This window comes from Lichenostomus cassidix, chromosome 3 (genome assembly GCF_008360975.1).
Source record: "Lichenostomus cassidix isolate B80296 chromosome 3, HeHo_3.0, whole genome shotgun sequence".
NCBI lineage: Eukaryota > Metazoa > Chordata > Aves > Passeriformes > Meliphagidae > Lichenostomus > Lichenostomus cassidix.
The window spans coordinates 111,636,344-111,660,413 of NC_139483.1; the positions used below are offsets into that span (position 1 = coordinate 111,636,344).

Genomic DNA, 24,070 nt, shown 5'->3' on the forward strand with positions numbered 1-24,070 from the left:
TGGGGACACTGGGGGAGGAGAAGCAGAGCGGTGCTGCTCTCGGCTGCTCCTGCGTGGTGCTGCTCTGCACCGCCCTGGTGGAGGCGCTGCTCGACCCCTGATGGGGACACATGGGGACATCTGGGGACATCTGGGGGGACTGGGGACACTGGGGGGATTGGGGACACTGAGGACACTGGGGACACTGGTGGAGAAAGAGAAGCAGAGCGGCGCTGCTCTCGGCTGCTCCTGTGTGGTGCTGCTCTGCACTGCCCTGGTGGAGGCGCTGCTCGACCCCTGGTGGGGACCTGGGGACACCTGGGGACACCTGGGGACACCTGGGGGGATTGGGGACACCTGGGGACACTGGGGGGATTGGGGACACTGGGGACACTGGGGACACTGAGGGGAATGGGAATACATGGGAACACCTGGGAACACTGGGGAATTGGGGACACCTGGGACATGGGGGCATTGGGGACACATGGGGCACTGGGGGAATTGGGGACACGGGGGACACATGGGGCACTGGGTATTCTGGGGGGAATGGGGAGAATGTGGACACTGGGGGGAATGGGGGGACATGGGGACACTGGGAGAATGGGGACACTGGGGGGGTTGGGGACACTGCAGGCACTGGGCAGAATGGGGACACTGGGGACACTGAGGGGAATGCGGACACTGAGGCACTGAGGGGAATGGGAGAATGGGGACATTGGGGACATCTGAGGGGACTGGGGACACTGGGGGGAATGAGGAGAATGGGGACACTGGGGACACAGAGGCACTGGGGGGGATGGGGACACTGGGAGGACATGGGGACACTGGGGGGACATGGGGACACTGGGGGAAAAGGGGACACTGGGGGGACACGGGGACACTGGGGACACTGAGGCGAATAGGAACACTGAGGGGAATAGGGACATCTGGGGACACTGAGGGGAATGGGGGCACTGGGGGACACTGGGGACAGGTGGCACCGGGCTACGTTTGACCTTTTGGGACCTTTTGGGGTTGGGGACAGGTTGGTGACCAACTACGTGACCTTCGTGGTGGGCGAAGTCCTTCTGCTCATCCTCACGCTCTGCTCCCTGGCCGCCATCTTCCCGCGGGTGAGAGGGGACACCATGGTCACCGCTTGGGGACACCATGGTCACCGCTCGGGGACATCCCGTGGCTGTGTCCCTTCCCTGGTGACATCATCCCATGTCCCCAAGGTGTTCCCCAAAAAGCTGGTGGCCTTCTCGGCGTGGATCGACCGGACGCGCTGGGCGCGCAACACCTGGGCCATGGCGGCCATCGCCATCGTCACCGCGGCCGACGTCGTGGACATGGTGAGCACCGCTGGCCCAACCTTGGTGGCCATGGGGACCGTGGGGTGGTGGCCAGTGGGACATTTGGGCCACCATGTCCCCACACTGAACCTGCCCTTGTGTCCCCAGCCTGGTGGCCATGGGGACCATGCCATGCCCATGGTGTGGTGGCCAGTGGGACATCATGGCCACCATGGGGTGGTGGCTGTGAGGAGCAGCTCAGGTATTGCAGCTCCATTGCCCTAGTGGCCATCATGTCCTCATGTCCCCAGCTTGGTGGCCATGGGGACCATGGTGTGGTGGCCGATGGGACATTGGGAACATTGTGAGGTGGTGGCAGCAAGGAGCAGCCTAAGGGCTCCTAATGGCCCTGATGGCCACTGCGTCCCCATGTCCCCATCTTGGTGGCCATGGTGGACAATGGCATAGTGGCCAGTGGGACATCATGTCCACTGCGAGGCAGTGGCTCTAAGGAGCAGCCCAAGGGCCCCGAGGGCCACCATGTCCCCATGCTGACCCCACCCTGTGTCCCCAGCTCGGTGGCCATGAGGACCATGGTGTGGTGGCCAATGGGACATCATGGCCACTGCGGGGCAGTGGCTGCAAGGAGCAGCTCAAGGGCTCCTGGTGGCCACCATGTCCCCACACTGACCCCATCCCATGTCCCCAGCTCGGTGGCCATGGGGACAATGATATGGTGGACAGTGGGACATCATGGCCACTGCAGAGTGGTGGCTGCAAGACTGCAAGGAACCAAGGGTTCCTGGTGGCCACCATGTCCCCATGCTGACCCCACCCTCATGTCCCTAACTTGGTGGCTATTGGGACCATGATGTGGTGGCCAGTGGGACATCATGGCCACTGCGGGGCAGTGGCTGCAAGGAGCAGCCCAAGGACTCCTGGTTGCCCTGGTGGCTACCATATTCCCATGTCCCCAGCTTGGTGGCCATGGGGACCATGATGTGGTGGCCAGTGGGACATCATAGCCACTGTGGGGTGGTGGCAGCAAGGAGCAGCCCAAGGACTCCTGCTGGCCCTGGTGGCCACCATGCCACCATGTCCCCAGCTTGGTGGCCATGGAGACCATGGGATGGTGGACAATGGGACATCATGGCGGCTGCAAGGAGCAGCCCAAGGGCCCCGAGGGCCACCATGTCCCCACACTGACCCCACCCCATGTCCCCAGCTCGGCTGCCGGCGTGACCGCGGGGCGGTGGCCACCAACGTGACCGCGGGGCCACCCCGGGTCGGTGGCTGCGCCGAGCAGCCCAAGTACTACAGCCACCTGGCCGTGCTGGCCCTGGTGGCCACCGTGATGCTGGTGCAGGTGAGCCACATGGTGAAGCTGACCCTCATGGTGACCATCACGGCCACCACGGCGGCCATCAACTGCTCCGCCTGGGAGCCAATCTTCGACCAGTACGACCTGCGGCGCGGCCAGCGCGGAGAGTAAGGGAGGGCGGGGTGTGGGGTGTGGGGTGTGGGATATGGGATATGGGATAGTGGGATGTGGGATGTGGGATATGGGATAATGGGATAATGGGATATGGGATGTGGGATGTGGGATGTGGGATATGGGATATGGGATGTGGGATGTGGGATGTGGGATAATGGGATATGGGATATGGGATGTGGGATAATGGGATGTGGGATATGGGATGTGGGATATGGGATGTGGGATATGGGATATGGGATATGGGATGTGGGATGTGGGATATGGGATATGGGATAATGGGATAATGGGATGTGGGATATGGGATATATGGGATATGGGATAATGGGATAATGGGATGTGGGATATGGGATAATGGGATAATGGGATGTGGGATATGGGATATATGGGATATGGGATAATGGGATATGGGATGTATGCAATATGGGATGTGGGCTATGGGATAATAGTAGGATAACGGGGTAATGGGATAATAATGTTATAATAATGGGATAATAATGTTATAATAATGGGATAATAATGGAATAATAATTGGATAATAATGGGATAATAATGGGATAGTGGGATTTGGGTTATGGGATAGTGGGATGTGGGATATGGGATATGGGATAATGGGATGGTGGGATAATGGGATGGTGGGATGGGGAGATGGTGGGATAATGGTGGAATATGGGATAGCGGGATGTGGGATATGGGATACAGGATATGGGATAGTGGGATAATGGGATATGGGATAGTGGCATATTGGGATAATGGGATGATGAGATGGGATATGGGATGTGGGAAAGTGGGATAATGGGATATGGGATAGTGGGATATGGGATATGGGATGTGGGATGTGGGATATGGGATGTGGAATATATGGGATGTGGGGTGTGGGATATGGGTTATATGGGATAATGGGATGTGGAATAATGGAATATTTGGGATATGGGATATATGGGATATGGGATGTGAGATATGGGATGTGGGATAATGGGATATATGGGATGTGGGATAATAGTGGGATAATGGGGTAATGGGATAATAATGGGATATGGGATGGTGGGATAATGAGACAGTGAGATGGTGGGATAGGGAGATAGTGGGATAGTGGGATAATGGTGGGATATGGGATAGTGGGATGTGGGATATGGGATAGCAGGATATGGGAAGGGATAGTGGAATGATGGGATATGGGATTGTGGGATGGTAGGATGCAATAATGGGATAGTGGCATATGGGATAGTGGGATACAGGGTGTGGGATATGGGATATTGGATGTGCGATAGTGGGATAGTGGGATAATGGGATGGGATGGGATGGGATGGGATGGGATGGGATAATGGGATGGAGATGTGAATGGGATCAAGGATGGAACTAGGAGGGGACAGGGAGGGGACAGGGAGGGGAAAGACATGGCATCAGGGATGAGTTGGAATCCCTTGGGATGGGTTGGAATCCCTCGGGACATTCCCAAATCCCTTGGGATGCTCCCAAACCCCTCCATCCGTGCCGTCACTGCCGCAGCTCCATCCTGGTGCCCTCCAAGTACTCCATGACTGCCATGATCTTCGTGGTGATGCTGAGCTTCTACTTCTTCTCCCGCCATGTGAGTGACGCCGGCGGCTGCTGCCCTCCTTGTCCTCCTGTTCCTGTTCCCACCTTTTCCTGTTCCCTCCTTCTCCTCCTTTTCCCATTCCCACCTTTTCCTGTTCCCACCTTTTCCTGTTCCCTCCTTTTCCTATTCCCTCCTTCTCCTCCTATTCCTATTCCCTCCTTCTCCTCCTATTCCTATTCCCTCCTTCTCCTCCTTTTCCCATTCCCAGTTTTTCCTGTTCCCTCCTTCTCCTCCTTTTCCCATTCCCACCTTTTCCTGTTCCCACCTTTTCCTATTCCCTCCTTCTCCTCCTTTTCCTGTTCCCTCCTTCTCCTCCTTCCCTCCTTTTCCTCTTTTCCTTCTTCCCTTCTTTTTCCCACAAATCCATTCCCACAGTCCCACAATCTGTTCCCGCAATCCATTCCCATGTTCCCTCAATCCATTCCCACATTCCCACAATCCGTTTCCACAATCCATTCCCATGCAATCCATTCCCATATTCCCACAATCCATTCCTGTGATCCATTTTCCACATTCCCACAATCCATTCCCACATTCCCTTAATCCATTCCCACATTTCCACAAATACATTCCTACATTCCCACAATCCATTTCCACATTCCCACATTCCCATGATCCATTCCCACATTCCCATGATCCATTCCCACATTCCCATGATCCATTCCCACATTCCCATGATCCATTCCCACATTTCCACATTCCCTCAATCCATTCCCACAATCCAATCCCACAATCCATTTCCACATTCCCTCAATCCATTCCCACATTCCCACGATCCATTCCCACGATCCATTCCCACATTCCGTTCCCACAATCCATTCCCACATTCCCTCAATTCATTCCCACATTCCCACGATCCACTCCCACATTCCCACAAATCCATTTCCACAATCCATTCCCACATTCCCACAAATCCCTTCCCACATTCCCACAATCCGTTTCCACAACCCATTCCCTCCATCCATTCCCAAAATCCATTCCCACATTCCCACAATCCATTCTCACATTCCCACAATCCATTCCCACATTCCCACATTCCCACAATCCATTCCCACATTCCCACATTCCCACAATCCATTCCCATATGTCCACAATCCATTCCCACTATCCGCTCCCACATTCCCACAATCCATTCCCACAATATATTCCCACAAATCCATTCCTGCAATCCGTTTTCCACATTCCACAATCCATTCCCACAACCCATTCCCACATTCCCACAACCCATTCCCACATTCCCTCAAACCATTCTCACTATCCATTCCCACAATCCCACAATCTAGTCCCATGATCCATTCCCACAATATATTCCCACAAATCCATTCCTGCAATCCGTTTTCCCCATTCCCACAATCCATTTCTGCAATATATTCCTACAATCCATTCCTGGGATCCATTTTCCACATTCCCACGAATCAATTCCCACATTTCCACATTCCCTCAATCCATTCCCACATTCCCACAATCCATTTCCACATTCCCACCATTCATTCCCACAATCTATTCCCACATTCCCACAATCCATTCCTGCAATATATTCCCGCAATCCATTCCTGGGATCCATTCCTGGGATCCATTCCCACATTCCCAAAATCTGTTCCCACTATCCATTCCCGCATTCCCAACATCCATTCCCACATTCCCACAATCCATTCCTGGGATCCATTTTCCACATTCCCACGTTCCCTCGATCCATTTGCACATTCCCACAATCCCACCCCACAAATCCCTTCCCCCATTCCCTCGATCCATCCCACATTCCCGGCTGTCCCCAGGTGGAGCGGCTGGCGCGGACGCTGTTCCTGTGGAAGATGGACGTCCACGAGCAGAAGGAGCGCGTGTCCGAGATGCGCCGCTGGAACGAGGCGCTGGTGGCCAACATGCTGCCCGAGCACGTGGCCAGGCACTTCCTGGGCTCCAAAAAACGGGATGAGGTCAGTATTCCCGCTTTCCCGGAGAATTCCTGCCTCCCCATCCCGAGGTTTTGTTGTCAGTTCAGGAGGAGAACATTCCCAGCTCCATGAGGACATTCCCATCTCCATGGACATTCCCATCTCCATGGACATTCCCATCTCCATGAGGACATTCCCATCTCCATGAGGACATTCCCAGCTCCATGGGGACATTCCCAGCTCCATGGACATTCCCATCTCCATGGGACATTCCCAGCTCCATGGGGACATTCCCAGCTCCATGGACATTCCCAGCTCCATGGACATTCCCATCTCCATGGGGACATTTCCAGCTCCATGGGGACATTCCCAGCTCCAAGGACATTCCCATCTCCATGGGACATTCCCAGCTCCATGGGACATTCCCATCTCCATGGGGACATTCCCAGCTCCATGGGTCATTCCCAGCTCCATGGACATTCCCAGCTCCATAGGACATTCCCAGCTCCATAGGGACATTCCCATCTCCATGGACATTCCCAGCTCCATAGGGACATTCCCAGCTCCATGGGGACATTCCCATCTCCATGGGGACATTCCCAGCTCCATGGACATTCCCAGCTCCATGGGGACATTCCCAGCTCCATGGACATTCCCAGCTCCATAGGACATTCCCAGCTCCATAGGGACATTCCCATCTCCATGGACATTCCCATCTCCATGGGGACATTCCCAGCTCCATGGACATTCCCAGCTCCATGGGGACATTCCCAGCTCTGTGGGACATTCCCAGCTCCATGGACATTCCCAGCTCCATGGACATTCCCATCTCCATGGATATTCCCATCTCCATGGGGACATTCCCAGCTCCATGGGGACATTCCCAGCTCCATGGGACATTCCCAGCTCCATGGGGACATTCCCAGCTCCATGGACATTCCCATCTCCATGGGGACATTCCCATCTCCATGGACATTCCCAGCTCCATGGACATTCCCATCTCCATGGGGACATTCCCAGCTCCATGGGGACATTCCCATCTCCATGGGACATTTCCAGCTCCATGGGGACATTCCCAGCTCCATGGGGCATTCCCAGCTCCATGGGGACATTCCTAACTCCAGGGACATTCCCAGCTCCATGGACATTCCCAGCTCCATGGGGACATTCCCAGCTCCATGGACATTCCCAGCTCCATGGGGACATTCCTAACTCCAGGGACATTCCCAGCTCCATGGACATTCCCAGCTCCATAAGGACATTCCCAGCTCCATGGGGACATTCTCAGGTCCATGGACATTCCCAGCTCCATGGGGACATTCCCAGCTCCATGGACATTCCCATCTCCATGGACATTCCCAGCTCCATAAGGACATTCCCAGCTCCATGGACATTCCCAGCTCCATGAACATTCTCATCTCCATGGACATTCCCAGCTCCATGGACATTCCCATCTCCATTGGACATTCCCAGCTCCATGGACATTCCCAGCTCCATGAACATTCTCATCTCCATGGACATTCCCATCTCCATGGGGACATTCCCAGCTCCATGGGACATTCCCATCTCCATGGGACATTCCCATCTCCATGGACATTCCCATCTCCATGGGACATTCCCAGCTCCATGGGACATTCCCATCTCCATGGACATTCCCATCTCCATGGGGACATTCCCAGCTCCATGGGACATTCCCAGCTCCATGGGGACATTCCCAGCTCCATGGGGACATTCCCAGCTCCATGGGACATTCCCAGCTCCATGGGGACATTCCCATCTCCAAGGACATTCCCATCTCCATGGACATTCCCATCTCCAAGGACATTCCCATCTCCAAGGACATTCCCAGCTCCATGGGGACATTCCCAGCTCCATTGACATTCCCAGCTCCATGGGGACATTCCCATCTCCATAAGGACATTCCCATCTCCATAAGGACATTCCCATCTCCATGGGACATTCCCAGCTCCATGGACATTCCCAGCTCCATGGGGACATTCCCATCTCCAAGGACATTCCCAGCTCCATGGGACATTCCCATCTCCAAGGACATTCCCAGCTCCATGGGGACATTCCCATCTCCATGGACATTCCCATCTCCATGGGGACATTCCCATCTCCATGGACATTCCCAGCTCCATGGGGACATTCCCAGCTCCATGGACATTCCCAGCTCCAAGGGGACATTCCCAGCTCCATGGACATTCCCAGCTCCATGGGGACATTCCCAGCTCCATGAGGACATTCCCAGCTCCATAAGGACATTCCCAGCTCCATGGACATTCCCATCTCCATGGGACATTGCCATCTCCATGGGGACTTTCCCAGCTCCATGGACATTCTCACCTCCATGGACATTCCAATCTCCATGAGGACATTCCAATCTCCATGAGGACATTCCAATCTCCATGAGGACATTCCCAGCTCTGTGGCACATTCTCAGGGACATTCCCATCTCCATGGGGACATTCCCAGCTCTGGGGACATTCCCATCTCCATGGAAATTCCCACCTCCATTCCCATTCCCATTCCCATTCCCAGTCCCCATTCCCAGTCCCCATTCCCAGTCCCCATTCCCAGTCCCCATTCCCATCTCCATCTCCATCTCCATCTCCATCTCCATCTCCATCTCCATCTCCATCTCCATCATCTCCATTCCCATTCATTCCCATCCCCACTCCCATCCCCAATATTCCCATTCCCAATATTCCCATCCCCACTCCCGACATTCCCACTCCCAGGAGCTCTACAGCCAATCCTACGACGAGATCGGCGTCATGTTCGCCTCCCTGCCCAACTTCGCCGACTTCTACACCGAGGAGAGCATCAACAACGGCGGCATCGAGTGCCTGCGCTTCCTCAACGAGATCATCTCCGACTTCGACGCGGTCAGTGCGGCCGGGAATTCCGCGGGATCATCCCGGATCACCCTGGGTGTTCCGGCGGGGTGATCCCGGATTTCCGTTACCCCAGCTCCTGGACGAGCCGCAGTTCCGCTGCATCACCAAGATCAAGACCATCGGCAGTACTTACATGGCAGCCTCGGGAGTGACGCCGGACGACGGGTTTGGCGCCAAGGTGGGTTCTGTTTTCCCGGGAAATTTAAATCCGTGGATCCCAAATTATTCTGGGATTATTCTGGGATTGAGGACACTCGGAATCCATCCGGAGGGATTTGGGGATGGAATTCTCGGCGCTAAATTCCTGGGAATTATTGCAAAAGTTCCAGGAATTACCCCAAAAATTCCTGGGAGAAAACTCAAAGGAAATCATGGAACTGGGAGGGAACTGGGAAGGTGAAATCCTGGGAATTCTAGGCCCAAAAATCCCGGGAATTATCCCAAAAATCGTAGGAATTACCCCAAAAATTCCAATTTCTGGCCAAGGGCAGGGAGATCCTTGCTGGAGTGCCGAGATTCCCAGGGAAGCTCCTCGATCCTGAAATTCCTTCCCAGGATGGATCCAACCTCAGGCTGGGAGAGCTGGGAATGGAGGGAATTCCCTGGGAAAGGGGAGATTGCTTGGGATTTGGGAAGGAATTCACGGCTGGGCTGGAATTCCCGGATATTCCTGGATCCCTGGGAGTTCCCAGGATGGATTTGGATCATCTTGGGATTGTGGGATTGGAATGGAATTGGATTCAAATCCATGGATCCCAAATTATTCTGGGATTCTGGGATCGAGGACATTCCGAATCCATCCAGAGGGATTTGGGGATGGAATTCTCAGCCCTAAAATCCTGGGAATTATCACAAAAATCCTGGGAATCACCCCAAAAATTCCCTGGGAAAGGGGAGATTGCTTGGGATTTGGGAAGGAATTCCCGGCTGGGCTGGAATTCCCGGATATTCCTGGATCCCTGGGAATTCCGGGAAGGGCTGATTCCCGGGATTTGGGCGCAGAAGGATCCTCTGCCCGACAAGGAGCGCTGGCAGCACCTGGCCGATCTCGCCGACTTCGCCTTGGCCATGAAGGTGACGCTGATGAACATCAACTACCAATCCTTCAACAACTTCATGCTGCGCATAGGTAACTCCGGGAAGGGCTTTTCCCGGGAATTCCGGGAATTCTGGGAATTCCGGGTGTGATTTTTGGGATTTTTTTATCGCCGGCAGGGATGAACAAGGGGGCGGTGCTGGCCGGGGTGATCGGCGCCCGGAAACCTCACTATGACATCTGGGGCAACACGGTGAACGTGGCCAGCAGGATGGAATCCACCGGCGTGATGGGGAACATCCAGGTGGGATCGGGCCGGGAGAATCCGGGAAATTCCGGGAATTCGGGTGGGAGGGAAGGGGGGATGGGGTGGGGAATGCTGGGAAGGGGTGGGATGGAGGAGGAATTGCGAAGTGGGAATGGGAAATCATGGGATGTTTTCAATTTTTCATCATTTCAACATTGACAGCTTCCCGCCATCCCAGGGGATCCAAATCCATCCTGGGAATTCCCAGGGATCCAGGAATATCCGGGAATTCCAGCCCAGCTGGGAATTCCTTCCCAAATCCCAAGGAATCTCCCCTTTCCCAGGGAATTTTTGGGGTGATTCCCAGAATTTTTGGGATAATTCTCAGGATTTTAGGGCTGAGAATTCCATCAAAATCCTTCTGGATGGGTTTGGAGTGTTCTCGATCCCAGAATCCCGGAATAATTTGGGATCCATGGAGCCTCAATCCCATAAATCCCATTCCAATCTCACAATCCCAAGATGATCCAAATCCATCCTGGGAATTCCCAGGGATCCAGGAATATCTGGGAATTCCAGCCCAGCTGGGAATTCTTTCCCAAATCCCAAGCAATCTCCCCTTTCCCAGGGAATTTTTGGGGTGATTCCCAGAATTTTTGTGATGATTCCCAGGATTTTAGGGCTGAGAATTCCATCCCGGATTTTTTTGGGATAATTCCCAGAATTTTCCACATAATTTCTGGGATTTTAAGGTCGCGAATTCCCAGGACTTCACCTCACCAGTTCCCTCCCAGCACCTTGAGCTTTTCCTTGGGAATTTTTGGGGTAATTCCCAGAATTTTTGGGATCATTCCCGGGATTTTAGGGCTGAGAATTCCATCCCTGAATCCCTCTGGATGGATTCAGAGTGTCCTCGATCCCAGAATCCCGGAATAATTTGGGATCCATGGATTTCAATCCCATCCCATTCCAATCCCAGAATTCCAGGATGATCCAAATCCATCCTCGGACATTCCCAGGTTTCCAAGGGCAGCCAAACTTTTCCAGGAATTCCCTCCTGTGGAAAAAATCCCTTCCCAAACTCATCCATTCCCGTTTTTCCCCAGAATCCCGGGGAATATTCCCAGTTTTCCCGGTTTTTCCCGGCAGGTGGTGGAGGAGACGCAGCAGATCCTGAAGGATTACGGATTCCGCTTCGTCCGGCGCGGCGCCGTTTACGTCAAGGGCAAAGGAGAACTCCTGACCTTCTTCCTGAAGGGTCGGGAAAAGCCGGGATCGCTCCTCGGAGCCGCCGTGCCGCTGCCCCACCAGGTGCTGGAGAATTCCTGAGGAATTTTCCGGAATTTTGGGGAGAAAATCCCATCGGGAACGTCCGGCCGGATCCGGAGCGCGACCCTCCCGGAGGGGTTGGATTTATTCCGTGGGGAAATGCGGATCTGCCGGCGGGTTTTCCCGGGATTTTCGGCGGCGATTCCGGGAGATCCAAACTCAGGGATGGTCGGGGAGACTCGGCGGCTCTTCCCGGCGCCGGGAGGAAATCCGGGATTGGCTGGGAATTCCATCCCCGAATTCCGTCGGATTTTGGGGGAGGAGGAGTTGTGTGTTCCAGAAATTCCATAAATTATGTTGGAGAACTGATGGTGGAATTCTGTGGGTGTGGCTGGTCTGGGATTGGGGGAAATCTGGGAATGGAATCCATGGAATGGGAATGGAGTCCATGGAATGGATTGGGGGAAAATCTGGGAATGGAGTCCATGGAATGGATTGGGGGAAAATCTGGGAATGGAATCCATGGAATGGATTGGGGAAAATCTGGGAATGGAGTTCATGGAATGGATTGTGGGAAAATTCAGGAATGGAGTTCCTGGAATGGATTGGGGGAAAATCTGGAAATGGAATCCATGGAATGGATTGGGAGAAATCTGGGAATGGAGTCCATGGAATGGATTGGGAAAAATCTGGAAATGGAATCCATGGAATGAGGATTGGATGGGATTGGTGGAAAATCTGGGAATGGAATCCATGGAATGGATTGGAGGAAAATCTGGGAATGGAATCCATGGAATGGATTGGAGAAATCTGGGAATGGAATCCATGGAATGGGGAGGGGGAAAATCTGGGAATGGAATCCATGGTATGGATTGGGGGAAATCTGGGAATGGAATCCATGGAATGGATTGGGGAAAATCTGGGAATGGAATCCATGGAATGGATTGGGGGAAAATCTGGGAATGATGTCCATGGAATGGATTGGGGGAAAATGTGGGAATGGAGTCCTGGAATGGATTGGGGAAATCCGGGAATGGAATCCATGGAATGGATTGGGGAAATCTGGGAATGGAGTTCATGGAATGGATTGGGGGACAACTGGGAATGGAATCCATGGGAGGAGGAGGGGAAAATCTGGGAATGGAATCCATGGAATGGGGATGGAATTGGGGAAAATCTGGGAATGGAGTTCCTGGAATGGATTGGGGAAATCTGGGAATGGAATCCTGGAATGGATTGGGGGAAATCTGGGAATGGAATCCATGGAATGGATTGGGGAAATTCAGGAATGGAGTCCAGGGAATGGATTGGTGGAAAATTTGGGAATGGAGTCCATGGAATGGATTGGGGAAATCTGGGAATGGAATCCATGGAATGAGGATTGGATGGGATTGGTGGAAAATCTGGGAATGGAGTTCCTGGAATGGATTGGGAGAAAATCTGGGAATGTTGCCCATGGAATGGATTGGGGGAAATCTGGGAATGGAGTTCATGGAATGGATTGGGGAAAATCCAGGAATGGATTCCATGGAATGGATTGGGGAAATCTGGGAATGGAATCCATGGAATGGATTGGGGGAAATCTGGGAATGGAGTTCCTGGAATGGATTGCTGGAAAATCTGGGAATGGAGTTCCTGGAATGGATTGGTAGAAAATCTGGGAATGGAGTTCATGGAATGGATTGTGGGAAAATTCAGGAATGGAGTCCTGGAATGGATTGGGGAAATCCGGGAATGGAATCCATGGAATGGATTGGGGGACAACTGTGAATGGAATCCATGGGAGGAGGAGGGGAAAATCTGGGAATGGAATCCATGGAATGGGGATGGAATTGGAGAAAATCTGGGAATGGAGTTCCTGGAATGGATTGGGGGAAAATCTGGGAATGGAGTCCATGGAATGGATGAGGGAAAATCTGGGAATGGAATCTGTGGAATGGATTGGGGAAAATCTGGGAATGGAGTCCATGGAATGGATTCAGAAAAATCTGGGAATGGAGTCCATGGAATGGATTGGGGGAAATCTGGGAATGGAGTCCATGGAATGGATTGGGGAAAATCAGGGAATGGAATCTAGGGAATGGATTGGGGGAAAATCTGGGAATGGAATCCATGGAATGGAGATTGGGGGAAATCTGGGAATGGAATCCATGGAATGGATTGGGGAAATCTGGGAATGGAATCTAGGGAATGAGGAGGGGAAAATCTGGGAATGGAATCCTGGAATGGATTGGGGGAAATTCAGGAATGGAGTTCCTGGAATGGATTGGGGGAAATCTGGGAATGGAATCCATGGAATGGATTGGGGAAAAATCTGGGAATGGAATCCATGGAATGGATTGGGGGAAATCTGGGAATGGAATCCATGGAATGGATTGGGGAAAATCTGGGAATGGAGTCCATGGAATGGATTGGTGGAAATCTGGGAATGGAGTTCCTGGAATGGATTGGGGGAAAATTCAGGAATGGAGTGCAGGGAATGGATTGGGGGAAATCTGGGAATGGAATCCATGGAATGAGGAGGGGACGGGATTAGGGAAAATCTGGGAATGGAGTCCATGGAATGGATTAGGGGAAATCCAGAAATGGAGTCCTGGAATGGATTGGGGGACAACTGGGAATGGAATCCATTGGAGGACGAGGGGAAAATCTGGGAATGGAGTCCATGGAATGGATTGGGAGAAAATCCAGGAATGGAATCCATGGAATGGATTGGGGGAAATCTGGGAATGGAATCTATGGAATGAGGAGGGGAAAATCTGGGAATGGAGTCCATGGAATGGATTGGGGAAAATCCAGGAACGGATTCCATGGAATGGATTGGGGGAAAATCCAGGAATGGAGTCCATGGAATGGATTGGGGGAAATCTGGGAATAGAGTCCATGGAATGAAGATGGAATTGGGGGAAATCTGGGAATGGAATCCATGGAATGGATGAGGGAAAATCTGGGAATGGAATCTGTGGAATGGATTGGGGGAAATCTGGGAATGGAGTCCATGGAATGGATTGGGGGAAAATCCAGGAATGGAATCCATGGAATGGATTGGGGAAATCTGGGAATGGAATCCATGGAATGGATTGGGGAAATCTGGGAATGGAATCTATGGAATGAGGAGGGGAAAATCTGGGAATGGAATCCTGGAATGGATTGGGGAAATTCAGGAATGGAATCCATGGAATGGATTGGGGAAAATCTGGGAATGGAATCCATGGAATGGATTGGGGGAAATCTGGGAACAGAATCCATGGAATGGAGATGGGATGGGATTGGGGGAAAATCTGGGAATGGAATCCATGGAATGAGGAAGGGATGGGATTGGAGGAAATCCTGGAATGATGGGAAAATCCCAAAAATCTCCCCATTCCCACTTTCCCATCCCTTTTCCCACCCATTCCCAACATCTGGATTTATTCCCAATCCCTTTTTTCCAGAGTCACCAATTCCTCCAAACTCTCTCATCCATATTATTTTATTTTTCCGGGAATTTTCCATCCCTCATTTACAACATTTTTACAGCTCAGACAGGAATTTTGGGAATCCCTGGAATCCCAGGGATGAATGGGAATTTTAGGGGGAAAAGGGAATCAATGGGAATTCCATGGGAAAAAAATTTCCTTGAGGGAATAAATAGGAATTCAATGGGAAAAGGGAATGAATGGGAATTCCATGGGGAAAAGGGAAATAAATGGGAATTCAATGGGAAAACGGAATTAATGGGAATTCCATAGGAAAAACTTTTCCATAAGGAAATGAGTGGGAATTCAATGGGAAAAAGGGAATGAATGGGAATTAAATGGGAAAATTCCCTTTCCGTGAGGAAATCAATGGGAATCCAATGGGAAAAAGGGAATGAATGGGAATTCCATGGAAAAACCCTTTCCAGGCAGGAATGAATGGGAATTCCATTGGGAAAACTTTTCCATAGGGAAATCAATGGGAATTCCATAGGAAAATTCCATTTCCATAGAGAAATGAATGGGAATTCCATAGGAAAAAGGGAATTAATGGGAATTTCATGGGAAAAAGGGAATGAATGGGAATTCCATGGGAAAAACTTTTCCATAGGGAAATCTAAGGGAATTCCATGGGAAAAATTCCATTTTCATGGGGGAATCAATGGGAATTCCATGAGAAAAGGAATGAATGGGAATTTCATGGGAAAAGATTTTCCATGGGGGAATGAATGGGAAATTCCATTGGAAATTCCATTGGAGACTTCCTTTTCCATGAGGAAATCAATGGGAATTCCATGGGAAAAAGGGAATCAATGGGAATTCCATTGGGAAAAGGAAATGAATAGGAATTCCATTGGAAAATTCCCTTTTCCATGAAAGAATGAATGGGAATTCCATGGGAATGAGGGAATTAATGGGAATTCTATGGGAAAAAAATTTCCTTGAGGGAATAAATGGGAATTCTATGGGAAAATTCACTTTCTATGGGGGAATCAATGGGAATTCCATGGGAAAATGGGAATGAATGGGAATTCCATAGGAAAAAGGGAATCAATGGGAATTCCACTGGAAAATTTCCATAGGGAAATGAATGGGAATTCCATGGGAAAAAGGGAAATCAGTGGAAATTCCATTGGAAAATTCTCTTTCTGTGAGGGAATAAATGGGAATTCCATGGGAAAATAGGAATCAATGGGAATTCCATAGGAAAAAGGGAATGAATGGGAATTCCATAGGAAAATTCTGTTTCCATGTGGAAAATCAATGGGAATTCCATAGGAAAATTCCATTTCCATAGGGAACTGAATGGGAATTCCATGGGAAAAATGGGAATTAATGGGAATTCCATGGGAAAAACCTTTTTCTATGAAGGAATGAATTGGAATTCCATGGGAAAAAGGGAATGAATGGGAATTCCATGGGAAAAACTTTTCCATAAGGAAATCTAAGGGAATTCCATGGGAAAAATTCCATTTTCATGGGGGAATCAATGGGAATTCCATAAGAAAAGGAATGAATGGGAATTTCATGGGAAAAGGTTTTCCATGGGCGAATGTATGGGAAATTCCATTGGAAATTCCATTGGAGACTTCCTTTTCCATGAGGAAATCAATGGGAATTCCATGAGAAAATGGGAATCAATGGGAATTCCATTGGGAAAAGAAAATGAATAGGAATTCCGTTGGAAAAATTCCCTTTTCCTTGAAAGAATGAATGGGAATTCCATGGGAATGAGGGAATTAATGGGAATTCTATGGGAAAAAAATTTCCTTGAGGGAATAAATGGGAATTCTATGGGAAAATTCACTTTCTATGGGGGAATCAATGGGAATTCCATGGGAAAATGGGAATGAATGGGAATTCCATAGGAAAAAGGGAATCAATGGGAATTCCATTGGAAAATTTCCATAGGGAAATGAATGGGAATTCCATGGGGAAAAAGGGAAATCAGTGGAAATTCCATTGGAAAATTCTCTTTCTGTGAGGGAATAAATGGGAATTCTATGGGAAAATAGGAATCAATGGGAATTCCATAGGAAAAAGGGAATGAATGGGAATTCCGTGGGAAAATTCTGTTTCCATGTGGATAATCAATGGGAATTCCATAGGAAAATTCCATTTCCATAGGGAAATGAATGGGAATTCCATGGGAAAAAGGGAATCAATGTGAATTCCATGGGAAAACCCTTTTTTCAGGAGTCGATCCAAAGGGATTTATCCCCAAAAAAAACCCCAAATCCCAAAATTTTCCCCCCAATTCCCACTCCAAATTCCCAGATTTTTGCGGATTCAGGAATTCCCGATCTCCCGGATGAGGAGGAAAATCCGAGAATTCCCGGGAATTCCGGCGGGAAATTCATTCCCAAAGTTCTAAATTCCTTTTCCATAGGGAAATCAATGGGAATTCCACAGGAAAATTCACTTTCTATGGGGGAATCAATGGGAATTCCATGGGAAAATGGGAATGAATGGGAATTCAATAGGAAAAAAGGAAATTAATAGGAATTCCGTTGGAAAAATTCCCTTTTCCATGAAAGAATGAATGGGAATTCCATGGGAAAAAGGGAATGAATGGGAATTCCATGGGAAAAACTTTTCCATAGGGAAATCAATGGGAATTCCATGGGAAAAACTTTTCCATAGGGAAATCAATGGGAATTCCATGGGAAAATTCCATTTCCATAGAGAAATGAATGGGAATTCCATGAGAAAATGGGAATGAATGGGAATTCCATGGAAAAAAGGGAATGAATGGGAATTCCATGGGAAAAACTTTTCTATAAGGAAATCTAAAGGAATTCCATGGGAAAAATTCCATTTTCATGGGGGAGTCAATGGGAATTCCATAAGAAAAGGAATGAATGGGAATTTCATGGGAAAAGGTTTTCCATGGGGGAATAAATGGGAAATTCCATTGGAAATTCCATTGGAAACTTCCTTTTCCATGAGGAAATCAATGGGAATTCCATGGGAAAAAGGGAATCAATGGGAATTCCATTGGGAAAAGGAAATGAATAGGAATTCCGTTGGAAAAATTCCCTTTTCCTTGAAAGAATGAATGGGAATTCCATGGGAATGAGGGAATCAATGGGAATTCTATGGGAAAAAAATTTCCTTGAGGGAATAAATGGGAATTCTATGGGAAAATTCACTTTCTATGGGGGAATCAATGGGAATTCCATGGGAAAATGGGAATGAATGGGAATTCCATAGGAAAAAGGGAATCAATGGGAATTCCATTGGAAAATTTCCATAGGGAAATGAATGGGAATTCCATGGGGAAAAAGGGAAATCAGTGGAAATTCCATTGGAAAATTCTCTTTCTGTGAGGGAATAAATGGGAATTCTATGGGAAAATAGGAATCAATGGGAATTCCATAGGAAAAAGGGAATGAATGGGAATTCCGTGGGAAAATTCTGTTTCCATGTGGATAATCAATGGGAATTCCATAGGAAAATTCCATTTCCATAGGGAAATGAATGGGAATTCCATGGGAAAAAGGGAATCAATGTGAATTCCATGGGAAAACCCTATTTTGAGGAGTCAATCCAAAGGGATTTATCCCAAAAAAAAAACCCCAAATCCCAAAGTTTTCCCCCCAATTCCCACTCCAAATTCCCAGATTTTTGCGGATTCGGGAATTCCCGATCTCCCGGACGAGGAGGGAAATCCAAGAATTCCCAGGAAATTCATTCCCAAAATCCCGAATCGACCAATCCGCGGAAAACTTTGGGAATTCCCGGAATTCCAGAGGGAGCTCAGGGGTTGAAATCCATGGATTTGAGGGTTTGGAATGCTCTGGGAAGAGTCAGGCGTCGGAAAAGGTCCGCGTGAGCCGACGACAATTCCGGAGATTCCGCTGGAAAAAAAATCGGGATTTGGGATTCAGAGGGAAAAGGGGATTTTGGCTTCTCGTTCCTGTCTGATCCTGAAAAATATTCCTGGAATTTTGGGGGTTTTGGGGAATCCCAAATAATCCCAAATAATGCCAAATAAAATCCCAAATAAACCAAAATAATCCCAAACAATCCCAAATAAGTAATCCTAAATAAAATCCCAAATTCCAAACAATCCCAAATTCCAAACAATCCCAAATAAAATCCCAAACAATCCCAAATTCCAAATAAACCCAACAAATCCCAAATCCAAAAAAATCCCAAAAAATCCCAAACAATCCCAAACCCCAAATAAAATCCCAAATAAACCCAAATAATCCCTAATCCAAAACAAGCCCAAATAAATAATAAATAAACCCAAATCCCAAGCAATTCCAAACCATCCCAAATCCCAAACAGTCCCATATCCAAAATAATCCCAAATCCCAAACAATCCCAAGTAATCCCAAATAAAATCCCAAATAACCCCAAACAATCCCAAACCAAAAATAATCCCAAACAATCCCAAATAAACTCAAATCCCAAATAATCCCAACCAATCCCAAATCCCAACCAAGCCCAAAAAATTCCAAATAATCCCAAACAAAATCCCGAAGAATCCCAACCCCAATACCAAATAATCCCAAATCCCAAATTATCCCAAACAATCCTATAGCAAATCCCAAATCCCAACCAATCCCAACCAATCCCAAATCCCAACCAATCCCAAATCAAATCCCAAACCCCAAACAATCCCAAATAAACCCAAACAATCCCAAATCTGAAATAATCCCAAATCCCAACCAATCCCAAATAATCCCAAATCAAATCCCAAATAAAATCCCAAACCTAAAACAATCCCAAATAATCCCAAATAATCCCAAATAAAATCCCAAATTATCCCAAATCCCAAGTAATCGCAAGCAATCCCAAATCCCAAATAATCCCAAATCAAATCCCAAATCCCAAAATAATCCAAACCAATCCCAAAAACCCCTCAAAGCAATCCTGTACCCAAACAATCCCAAATAAATAATCCCAAATAATCCCAATTACAAACAATTCCAAACCCCAAACAATCCCAAATAAAATCCCAAATAATCCCAAATTCCAAACAATCCCAAATCCCAAGTAATCCAAAATCCCAAATAATCCCAAATAATCCCAAATCCCAACCAATCCCAAAAAACTCCAAATCATCCCAACCAACCCCAACCCCAATCCCAAATCCCAACCAATCCCAACCAATCCCAAACGATCCCAAATCCCAAACGATCCCAAATCCCAAATAATCCAAAAAAAATCCCAAATAATTCCAAATCACCCCAAATAAACAATCCCAAACAATCCCAAATAAACAAACCCAGATAATCCCAAATCCCAACCAATCCCAAAAAATCCCAAATCCCATAATCTCACGACTGCAGGAAACATCGACATCGGTCGGGAGGATCCTCTGGCAATCCCAAATCCCAAATAATCCCAAATAAAATCCCAAATAATACCAAATCCCACAAAATCCCAAATCCCAAATATTTCCAATCCCAGATAAACCTAAATCCCAAACGATCCCAAACCCCAAGTTATCCCAAACAATCCCAAACCCCAAATAAACCCAAACAATCCCAAATAATCCCAAATAAAATCCCAAATCTCAAGTAATCCCAAATCCCAAATAAAATCCCAAATCTCAAACAATTCCAAATTCCAAATAATCCCAAATCCCATACAATCCCAAATACTCCCAAATAAAATCCCAAATCCCAAGTAATCCCAAAAATATCCAAATAAATCCAAACATTCCCAAATCCCAATTAATCCCAACCAATCCCAAATCCCAACTAATCCCAAAAGCTCCCAAAAAAATCATCCCAAATCCCAACCCCAACCCCAAACAATCCCAGAATTCCCGAAAAATCCCATAATCTCACGGCTGCAGGAAACATCGACATCGGTCGGGAGGATCCGCTGGCAATCCCAAATCCCAAACAATCCCAAATAAAATCCCAAATAATCCCAAACAATCCCAACCAATCCCAAATCCCAAGTAATCCCAAATAATCCCAAATGATCCAAAATCCCAAATAATCCCAAATAATCCCAAACAATCCCAAATTCCAAATAAACTCAAATCCCAAAGAATCCCACAGAATCCCAAATAATCCCAATTACAAATTATTCCAAATCCCAACCAATCCCAAATGAACCCAAATTCCAAATAATCTCAACCAATCCTAAATCCCAACCAATCCCAACCAATCCCAAATAATCCCAAACAATCCCAAATAAACAATCCCAGATAATCCCAAATCCCAACTAAAGTCAAACAATCCCAAATCCCAAACAATCCCAAACAATCCCAAATAATATCCCAAATAAACCCAAACAATCCCAAATCCCAAATAATCCCAAACAATCCCAAATAATCCCAAACAATCCCAAAAAATCCCTAATAATCCCAAAAAAATCCCTAATAATCCCAAAAAAATCCCTAATAATCCCAAATCCCAAACAATCCCAAATCCCAAATAATCCAAAAAAATCCCAAATAATTCCAAATCACCCCAAATAAACAATCCCAAACAATCCCAAATCCCAAGTAATCCCAAAAAATCCCAAATCCCATAATCTCACGGCTGCAGGAAACATCGACGTCGGTCGGCAGGATCCGCTGGCAATCCCAAATCCCAAATAATCCCAAATAAAATCCCAAATAATACCAAATCCCACAAAATCCCAAATCCCAAATATTTCCAATCCCAGATAAACCTAAATCCCAAACGATACAAACCCCAAGTTATCCCAAACAATCCCAAACCCCAAATAAACCCAAACAATCCCAAATAATCCCAAATAAAATCCCAAATCTCAAGTAATCCCAAATCCCAAATAAAATCCCAAATCTCAAACAATTCCAAATTCCAAATAATCCCAAATCCCAAACAATCCCAAATAAGTAATCCCAAATAAAATCCCAAATCCCAAGTAATCCCAAAAATATCCAAATAAATCCAAACATTCCCAAATCCCAATTAATCCCAACCAATCCCAAATCCCAACTAATCCCAAAAGCTCCCAAAAAAATCATCCCAAATCCCAACCCCAACCCCAAACAATCCCAGAATTCCCGAAAAATCCCATAATCTCACGGCTGCAGGAAACATCGACATCGGTCGGGAGGATCCGCTGGCAATCCCAAATCCCAAACAATCCCAAATAAAATCCCAAATAATCCCAAACAATCCCAACCAATCCCAAATCCCAAGTAATCCCAAATAATCCCAAATGATCCAAAATCCCAAATAATCCCAAATAATCCCAAACAATCCCAAATTCCAAATAAACTCAAATCCCAAAGAATCCCACAGAATCCCAAATAATCCCAATTACAAATTATTCCAAATCCCAACCAATCCCAAATGAACCCAAATTCCAAATAATCTCAACCAATCCCAAATCCCAACCAATCCCAACCAATCCCAAATAATCCCAAACAATCCCAAATAAACAATCCCAGATAATCCCAAATCCCAACTAAAGTCAAACAATCCCAAGTCCCAAATAATCCCAAACAATCCCAAATAATATCCCAAATAAACCCAAACAATCCCAAATCCCAAATAATCCCAAATCCCAACTAAAGTCAAACAATCCCAAAAAAATCCCTAATAATCCCAAAAAAATCCCTAATAATCCCAAATCCCAAACAATTCCAAATCCCAAATAATCCAAAAAAAATCCCAAATAATTCCAAATCACCCCAAATAAACAATCCCAAACAATCCCAAATCCCAAGTAATCCCAAAAAATCCCAAATCCCATAATCTCACGACTGCAGGAAACATCGACATCGGTCGGGAGGATCCGCTGGCAATCCCAAATCCCAAATAATCCAAAATCCCAACCAATCCCAAATAATCCCAAACAATCCCAAATCCCAACCAATCCCAAATAAACCCAAACAATCCCAAATCTAAAATAATCCCAACCAATCCCAACCAATCCCATATCCCAAATAATCCCAAATCAAATCCCAAATCAAATCCCAAACCTAAAATAATCCCAAATAATCCCAAACAATCCCAAATAAAATCCCAAACAATCCCAAATCATCCCAAACAATCCTATATCAAATCCCAAATCCCAACCAATCCCAAACCCCAAATTATCCTAAATAACCCCAAATAAAATCCCAACCAATCCCAGAATTCCCGAAAAATCCCATAATCTCACGGCTGCAGGAAACATCGACATCGGTCGGGAGGATCCGCTGGCAATCCCGATAAAGCAGCCTGGCCTGGAAATTCCCACTTTTCCCGGGAATTCTGTACTGGAAGCTCAGCAGGTTGTGGAGGGAATTCCGCTGGGGAATCCCTTGGATGCAGTCGGGGAAAAATTCCTGGAATGTGGGGGAATTTGGGATGAATCTGTTCCTGGTTTTTGGGATTTTATGGGATTTTTTTCCCGATTTTTTGGGATTTTTTGGGATTTTTTAGGATTTTTTTTTTAATTTTTTGGGATTTTTTCATGGATTTTTGGGATTTTTTCCCGAATTTTTTTTTTTTCCCAGATTTTTTGGGATGTTTTTGGGATTTGTTGGGATTTTTTTCACAATCTTTTGGGACTTTCCGTGATTTTTTGAGTTATTTTTTTTATTTTTGGGAATTTTTTCCCAGGATTTTTGGGAATTTTTGTGATTTTTTTTGTGATATTTTTCCCGATGTTTTTGGATTTTTTTCCTGGTTTTTTTTTTATTTTTTCCCGATTTTTTGAAATTTTTTCCTGATTTTTGGGGATTTTTTTCCAGATTTTTGAGGAAATCTGGGATGAATCCATTCCCAATTTTTTGGGATTTTTTCCCGGGTTTTTTGGGGATTTTTTGGGATTTTTTCCCAGATTTTTGGGATTTTTCCCGATTTTTTGGGGATTTTTTCCTGGTTTTTTGGGATTTTTGTCCCAATTTTTTGGGGATTTTTTCCCGGATTTTTGGGATTTCTTTCCCGATTTTTTGGGGCTTTTTTCCCCGATTTTTTTTCCCCCCTTTTTT

The 24,070-nt window shown here is 47.3% G+C and overlaps 1 protein-coding gene and 1 long non-coding RNA gene across 4 annotated transcripts in view; one reads left to right on the top strand and one right to left on the bottom strand.

Moving 5' to 3' along the window:
- Window positions 1–12,061, top strand: part of LOC146440509 (adenylate cyclase type 3-like) — a 34,610-nt gene extending 22,549 nt beyond the window's left edge. For 2 of the 3 annotated variants that reach the window (XM_085057202.1, XM_085057204.1), the window contains exons 11-20: window positions 1,004–1,091; window positions 1,197–1,313; window positions 2,479–2,741; window positions 4,255–4,336; window positions 6,121–6,279; window positions 8,979–9,125; window positions 9,211–9,315; window positions 10,140–10,266; window positions 10,353–10,477; window positions 11,570–12,061. In XM_085057202.1, coding sequence (XP_084913328.1) covers window positions 1,004–1,091; window positions 1,197–1,313; window positions 2,479–2,741; window positions 4,255–4,336; window positions 6,121–6,279; window positions 8,979–9,125; window positions 9,211–9,315; window positions 10,140–10,266; window positions 10,353–10,477; window positions 11,570–11,749 — 1,393 coding nt within the window. In that variant the 3' untranslated portion in view covers window positions 11,750–12,061. The remainder of the gene's footprint in view (window positions 1–1,003; window positions 1,092–1,196; window positions 1,314–2,478; window positions 2,742–4,254; window positions 4,337–6,120; window positions 6,280–8,978; window positions 9,126–9,210; window positions 9,316–10,139; window positions 10,267–10,352; window positions 10,478–11,569) is intronic. The other variant, XM_085057203.1, reaches the window with a different exon arrangement.
- A 5,257-nt stretch (window positions 12,062–17,318) lies between these two features.
- LOC146440510 (uncharacterized) lies at window positions 17,319–23,476 on the bottom strand. Its single transcript, XR_014851176.1, has 3 exons — window positions 23,257–23,476; window positions 18,862–19,007; window positions 17,319–17,525 (listed from the first exon to the last, which is right to left on the bottom strand). It is a non-coding gene; the product is annotated as an uncharacterized LOC146440510 (long non-coding RNA).
- Between the last annotated feature and the right edge of the window lie 594 nt (window positions 23,477–24,070).